General features: G+C 51.5%; 1 protein-coding gene across 1 annotated transcript in view; it reads left to right on the top strand.

Annotated features, from left to right (window-relative positions):
* Positions 1 to 6,554: 6,554 nt before the first annotated feature.
* Positions 6,555 to 7,874, top strand: part of NWD2 (NACHT and WD repeat domain containing 2) — a 76,643-nt gene continuing 75,323 nt past the window's right edge. The window contains exon 1 of the mRNA XM_056855100.1: positions 6,555 to 6,741. Within this exon, the coding sequence (XP_056711078.1) occupies positions 6,555 to 6,741 (187 nt within the window). The remainder of the gene's footprint in view (positions 6,742 to 7,874) is intronic.

Below are 7,874 nucleotides of genomic sequence, written 5' to 3'. Positions count from 1 at the left end.
TCAAAAACGGCATGCAGGCATCCATAAGTAGATGTGGATGAAGCGCCCTAAACAGTCCTGTTCATCATAGGCAAGGTTGCTATCTAGGACTACACAAGGGCTGGCTCTAATTAGGTAACAGTGACCACCTAAAATAGTCATGGAAATGTACACATGAAGACATGAAGCTGCCTTATACTGAATCAGACCCTTGGTCCCTCAAAGTCAGTATTGTCTACTCAGACCGGCAGCGGCTCTCCAGGGTCTCAGGCAGAGGTCTTTCACATCACCTACTTGCCTGGTTCCTTTAATGGGAGATGCCGGGGATTGAACCTGGGACCTTCTGCATGCCAAGAAGATGCTCTGCCGCTGAGCCACGGCCCCTTCACAGCTAAAACTAAAACTGGGCATAAGGCTAATCCTGAAAACTTGCTCAGGATACTGATTCTGAATGACTCTGGATTTCCAGCCATCAGCTGTAAAATGCCAAGGACACTGGTAAAATAGGGATCCCTTCTGTGTTGTCTGATATACAAGCACGATTACAGCTTGAATTTGTCTGTGAGCCAATTTTAAAGGAGGAAACAAGCCAAATATTTGGTACTAACATGAGATCATAGGGGAAATTATGTAAGATTCAAGTGAGGCTTCCCTATCTACCACGTGTTTCTGGGCTTATACTGAGTCACCAAGAAACTGCTCTTAGGCTAGGTCTAACATGCGCAATATGACTTGCTGTTGATAACAACTGTCAGCACCAGCAGCCGCTGAAAGCAACAACATAATAAAGTGAAGTCAAGACACAGACATCTGATCATATGCCCCAAAACTATAAAGCTAAGCAAAGGTCTGCCCTGGTTCATTTTTTACCCATCGTTAGGATCAAACAACATTTTTTCCATTGCAGACCAGGTCACCTAAGGAGCAACAGCAGTTCTCAAAAGGAAAGGGTTCATCTAGATTACATATTTAATTATTGTTTATTGAGAATATTTCCCAAATACAATGAACTCAAAGGATGTACACGCCAGTCCAAAGGAGTGAGGCCCTACAGTTTTTATTTATTCTTATTTGATTCTTTAATTTCTACCCTGCCCTCCCTTCCTGGCCAAAGCCGGGCTCAGGGCAGCCTACATCATGAAATATAATCCATATCGCAATACAATAAAACCATAAACTTTATCTAAAAGAATTTAAATCACCTTTTTTGAGAGCCAGCGTGGTGTAGTGGTTAAGAGCAGTGGTTTGGAGTGGTGGATTCTAATCTGGAGAACTGGGTTTGCTTCCCCATCCTCCACATGAGCAGTGGATGCTAATCTGGTGAACTGGATTTCCCCACACACACACACTCCTACACATGAAGCCAGCTGGGTGACCTTGGGCTAGTCACTCTCTCTCAGCCTCACCTACCTTACAGGGTATCTGTTGTGGGGAAGGGAAGGTGATTGTAAGCCAGTTTGATTCTTCCTTAAGTGGTAAAGAAAGTCCGCATATAGAAACCAACTCTTCTTTTTAGATGCAATTAAGCCATAGCCAAGCTGGGGGGGCCCTTTTGCAAAATAGTAGCAATATTTACCTACAGATGTTTAGAGGCACAGTATGTAGTGTGTACACACCTTATACAGCTGCCTCAATATCTATTCACCAACTAATGGAAACCTTAGGATGTGTGGAGGCAGACTGAGAGGGAGAGATGATAGCCATCTTCAAGTATATGAAAGGCTGTCTTATAGAGGATGGAGTAGAGCTGTTTTTTGTTGCCCCAGAAGGTGGGAGAAGAACCCATGGGTTGAAATTAAACCAGGAGTTTTCAGCTAAACATTAGGAAGAACTTCTCTGCAGGTAGAGCAGTTGCTCATGGAACAGGCTTCCTCGGGAGGTGGTGGGCTCTCCTTCTTTGGAGGTTTTTAAGCCGAGGCTAGATTGCCATCGGACAGCAATGCTGATTCTGTGAACTTGGGCAGATTGTGAGAGGGATGATCCAGTGCTCTGCTCTCATGGCCCTTTCTTACATGCCCAGGGGAATGCCGATTGCCACTTTGGGGTCAGGAAGGAATTTTCTTCCAGGGCAGATTGGCCAGGGATCCTGGATGGTTTTTTGCCTTTGTCTGGGCATAGAGGAGGGGTCACTGGGGGAGTGCGGGGGGGAGGTAGTTGTGAATGACCTGCCTTTGTGCAGGGGGTTAATTAGATGACCTTGAGGTCCCTTCCAATTCTGTTTCTGTGTTCTAACCGGTGAGCCATGAGCCAGATCTGGCCTTCAAATATTTTTATCTGGTCCCAATGTGGCAACAACAAAAAAGAGGCTGTTTAGAAGAAATAAATTGTGTTCCTAAGGAGAGTTACTCCAGTCCAAGCCCACTGAAATGAATGGGCTTAGACTGGAGTAACTCTCCTTAGGAATGCACTGTAAGACTCGATGTGTTTTCCATAGAAACCTTATTACATTACCTCATGTCCACTCTGGAAATGCAAAAGATCACTGCCGAGTCTCTTGATGGGATCGCAAAGTACTTTAGTCCCACGGGTTTGGGGCGGTGGACTCTGATCTGGAGAACCGGGTTTGACTCCCCACTCCTCCACATGAGCTAATCTGGTGGACTGGATTTGTTTCCCTGCTCCTCCACATGAAGCCAGCTGGGTGACTGTGGGCTAGTCACACTCGCCCAGCCCCATCTACCTCACAGGGTGTCTGTTGTAGGGAGGGGAAGGGAAGGTGATTGTCAGCCGGTTTGATTCTTCCTTAAGTGGTAGAGAAAGTCGGCATATAAAAACCAACTCTTTGTCGCAAGTGATTAGTTCTGTATAATTCAAATGCCTGGGCTCTGCAACTGAGAGGCCCTTACTACTGGGTGACAACAGTTTCATTTCAAGAGCCCCATCCCCTTGTAAAAGGGCTCCATAATTACAGATCCTAAACAAATATATAGAGAATACAATCACTCCCCCCTCCCAAAAAAAGGCATTTTCCCTTAGCCATAAAGGTTGAAATTAACTGAGCACCCCACTCCCATAATTTCTACTTGAAGATAAAAAAAATTCACAATATATATCCTTGGCCTGTCAAGTCCTAAGATAAACAGTCATGAATTATTATGATTAAAGGAGCCCCGTGGTGCAAAGCAGTAAACTGCAGTCTTCCAGTCAAAGCTCTGCTCCCGACCCAATGGAAGTCGGTTTCAGGTTGGCAGCTCAAGGTTGACTCAGCTTTCCAAGGTCAGTAATATCTGTACCCATCTTGCCGGGGGTAAAGTGTAGACGACTTGGGAAGGAAATGGCAAACCACCCGGTAAACACAGTCTGCCCAGTAAATGTTGTGCTGTGATGTCACCCCATAGGTCAGTATGACCCAGTGCTTTTACAGACAGGACTTACCTTTACCTATATAATACAGCCAAGAAATCACAAGGAGACTGAGACTGGGAAGGGCAGCCATGAAGGAGCTAGAAAAGATTCTTAAGTGTCAGGATGTGTCACTGGCCACCAAGACTAGATTAATTCATGCCATCGTATTCCCTATTACTATGTATGGGTGTGAAAGCTGGACAATGAAGAAAGCTGATAGGAAGAAAGTAGATTCCTTTGAAATGTGGTGTTGGAGGAGAGTGTGAACGGATACCACGGGCTGCCAAAAAAAAAAAAACAAATCAGTGGGTTATCGATTTAATCAAGCCTGAACTGACCCTAGAAGCTAAAATGACTAAACTGAGACTGTTGTACTTTGGTCACATTATGAGAAGACAAGAGTCACTGGAAAAGACAATGATGCTAGGAAAAGTTGTAGGCAGCAGTAAAAGACGAAGACCCAACAAGAGATGGATTGACTATAAAGGAAGCCACAGCCCTCAGTTTCCAAGGGCTGTAAAGGATAGGACATTTTGGTGGACATTGATTCATAGGGTTGCCATGAGTCAGAAGTGACTTGATGGCAATTAAAACACACACACACATTTATTTATTTATTGTTTCAATTCAATACCCCGCTCTCCCTGGCTGAGACCGGGCTCAGAGCAGCAGATTAAGCAGAATATTGAAAGAAATATTTGTTTCAGGACATTTTATTGCCCAACCCTAGAATTGTTTATTCCCTGGTAGTTTTAGGCTCAGCTGCCTTCCATGATGCTTTCTCCCAATGAAGAGTCAACCAGAAGGTACTTAAGCCATCACAAACAGAAGCCAACAGTGGCCACAGCAGGTCTAGAGCTGTGTGAACTGCTGCTTTGCCAACTTAAGGAGGTTGGTGACATCTGTGGACCTTTCCTGCTGCATCTGTGCCAATGTGAACCCAAATGCGGGATCCCAAGTGGACAACTGCCCTTTTGCAGTCAAACCTACATCGACATAGCCTGGAGAGCCAGTGAGGTGTAGCGGTTAAGAGCGGCGGTTTGCAGCGGTGGCCTCTGATCTGGAGAACCGGGTTTGATTCCCCCACTCCTCCACCGGAGCTGCGGAGGCTAACCTGGAGAACTGGGTTGGTTTCCCCACTCCTACACCCGAAGCCAGCGGGCTAGTCACAGCTCTCTCCGCCCCACCTACCTCACAGGGCGTCTGTTGTGGGGAGGTGGAAGGGAAGGGGATTGCAAGCGGGTCTGAGTCTTCCTTAAGCGGGAGAGAAAGTCGGCATATTGACCGGCCAGGTTGTCTTATAGAGTCCAATGAAGACAACTAGGAGGAGGTTAAAAAGAGCAACCGTTCTTTATTTAAACACAGACCTGGGGGTGAAATAGCCCACAAATAAGATGCAGAGTTACTCACCTGAGAAACAAAGGAAAGTCAGTATCATTTATGCATTCACATGGGACAGGCCCATGGCTGCTGACAAGCAGATTGATACACAAAAGCACCGATGCACATTAAGTGTCTATTTCACTAGCATAACCTATAGATCAGTGGTTCCCAACCTTTTTTTGACCAGGGACCACTAGGACTTTTTTGTTCGGTGCAGGGACCCCAAGGTTCAAAATAAAAATTCTGAGAATTTGAAAATAAACTTTAATCATAACTGTTAAACATTAAACGTAGAATATTTGAATATATATTTTTATAATAGAGAACTTTTAATTGGAAATATTAATTTATTATGGATTTATAACTTTGTTTCGCGGACCTTAATTTAGTTCTCGCGGACCCCTGGGGGTCCGCGGACCCCCGGTTGGGAACCAGTGCTATAGATATTGGCGGAAGGCTGTCTCTAAGCCAGTTCTAGGTCTTGTGATCTCAGTCACTAGAAAACACATTCCTAAGGATGAAGGTAATTCGGAGCTCTTTACTGGTGAAAGGCCGTACCAAGCACAGAGAGCGTGATTTGTCGGTTCACGGCTCCCGGATGCCAACGTCCCAAAGCTCCCACGTGTGTGCATATGAATACATAGTGTCGTCAACCAGCCCTTATATCTGGGCATGACAAGATCGAAACCAACTCCTCCTCCTCCTCCTCCCGGCTCTGCCTTCCGCACCGGCTGCCGCGGAGGGGGCCGGACAGGCTCCCCCGCTCCCCTGGAGGGGGCGGCGGGGGTGTTTCTCTGCGTGTTGACGGCGTCGAGCAAAAAGGAGGAGAGTGGGGGGGGGGGAAGGCAGGGCCAGACATCGCAACCTTGCTGATTATTTCATTGGAGCCGCCCGCCGGGACGCCCCGCCACGTCCGGCGGCAAAGATCCCCCCCCCCGCCGCCATCCTTGCGTCCAGCCGCTCGCTCCCTCCCGCCCTCCCTTCCGCCTTTCATTCTTCCAAACCGGGGCGAGGAATAAATAACCTCTCCGCTTCCGCGCCTTCATCTCTGCACGGATCGCGCCCCGTGCAAAAAAGCATCGGTGTTGTTGTTTTTAAAAGGGACTCCGGCTGGGCTTCTGTGAACTCTTTTTTTTTTTTTTTTTTTCCTTTCCAAGCATCTGAGGACTATAAAAACCTCGGTTTTTTTGGAGGCTCGGAGCAGCCCGAAGCAGCAACTTGGGAAGAGGACTGGGGGGAGAGGCGAGGCGAGACGAGACCCGGCTGGCCCCGCAGTCTCTGCCGGGCGGTCTCTTCTCCGAGCGCGAGAGGCTCCCATCGGTTCGCAGCCGCCTCCTGCGCGGCTTTGCAGGGGCCGCTCGCCGCCGCGGTCAAGCCGGGTTGAGCCGCGGGGGGGGGGCTTCTCCCTCCCTCTCTTCCTCCTTCTCCTCCTCCCTCTCCGGCCCAGGCAGCCCGAACCGTCCTTCCTTGACCCCCGACGTTAAACCGCAGAAGACCACTTTGAGGGGTTGTGGGTTTTTTTTGGGGGGGGGCGGTTAAGCTTTGACCGACGCCTCGGAGGGGAGAGAAGGCCCCCCTCCCTCCCTCCCTCCCTCCCTCCCGGGCGGCATGGGCAGAGGCGCGGGCCCCCGGCCTCGCCCTCGCGACGCCCCCTGAAGGGGCCCCTCGACCCGCCGCGCCCCCCAGGCGACCCGCCGGCGCGAACTTTTCACCTTGGTCCGAGGTGAACTTTTCACCTCCTTTCCCGCCGAGCCGCCTGAGCAGCCCCCCCCCCGACCGACCTCCCCCCCGAGCGGCATGGCAGGGGCCGGGGGGCCGCGGCGGAGGTGAGGCGTCCGGGGGCCAGGATGGCGGAGGAGGAGCGGCGTCGGGCGGCGGGCGCCCTGTGGCCGGCGGGGGCGTCGGGGCGGCTGCCCTGCGCGCGGGACTCGGCGCTGCGGCGGGCGGCGTTCGGCGGCCACCTGGCCGCGCTGCCCTCCCACCTGGCGCCCAGCGGCAGGAGCGTGCGCGTCTTCGTCAGCGCCAACCCCCAAGGTAAGGCAAGGTAAGGGCGGGCAGGGGGGAGACACGCGGGGGCCGCCCCCCTCCCCCCCCGGCCGGCGCCGCGTCCTCACGTTACCTTCCCGCGCTGCCAGGAAGGGCGACCCCGGCCTTGGCTCGGAGGCGGCGCAAAACGCACGGGCAGGTTGCGCCTTGGGATCGCCCGCTCTCCAAGGGCGGAAACCCGCGGTCCCTTCAGCCTCCTTTAGTCCCTGGGCGGAAACGCGCGGTCGCTTTAGCCTCCTTTAATCCCCGCTGAAGCCAGGATCCAACGCACCTTAGGCGAAATGCATGCATTCAATCCTGGCTGAAACAGGGATTAAAGGAGGATGAAGGGACCGTGCGTTTTCACCCCCTGTTTCAGCCAGGATCGAACGCGCGTCCGGCGAAATGCATCTGTTCGATTCTGGCTGAAACAGGGAATAAAGGAGGCTAAAGCGACGGTCCCTAAATGCACGTTTCCCCCATCTCCAAACTCAGCAATAAGCCTTCCCCCCCCCCTGCAGAGTTTGGAGAAATCGGATGGGGGAAACGTGCATCTGGAGAGCGGCGGACCCCAGGCGAAACCTCCCCGTGCGTTTCCGTCCCGGCCGGGGGTGTAACGGGGACTTTCCCCTGCCGGCTGGGAAGGGGGCGGAAGAGGACTTCGAGAGCAGCCAGAAGGCAAAGCTGGATTTGCTGCGGGGGCTGTGCAGGTATCTTGGGGGGGAAACGTCCTGGCTCCTTATGGTGCCGCTGGACTCGAATCCTGCGTTTGTGTTTGGCCGTTTGTGCAGGGCAGGTTTTGCCTTGGATTGGCCACTTTCTAGCCGCACCGTTTCCCCGTCTGAATTCTCAATAACTCTACACCGGGGGGGGGGGGGTATTTTTGAGTTTCGAGGATTCCGATGGGGAAACTGTGCACCTACAGAGCAGCAAATCCAAGGCAAAATCTCCCGTGCATAAATGGCTTTTCTCTTGTTCGTCCTTGCTCTGTGCCAAGTTGCAGAGCCCTGGAGGGTCAGGAAGGACCTTCGCCGCTTGGGGACACATGAAGACATGAAGCTACTTTATCCTGAATCAGTCCCTTGGTCCCTCAAAGTCAGTATTGTCTGCTCAGACCGGCAGCGGCTCTCCAGGGTCTCAGG

The sequence above is a fragment of the Euleptes europaea genome, chromosome 9 (assembly GCF_029931775.1).
Source record: "Euleptes europaea isolate rEulEur1 chromosome 9, rEulEur1.hap1, whole genome shotgun sequence".
NCBI lineage: Eukaryota > Metazoa > Chordata > Lepidosauria > Squamata > Sphaerodactylidae > Euleptes > Euleptes europaea.
The sequence above is the reverse complement of the archived record's forward strand: the minus strand, read 5'-3'. Positions and strand labels throughout refer to the sequence as shown.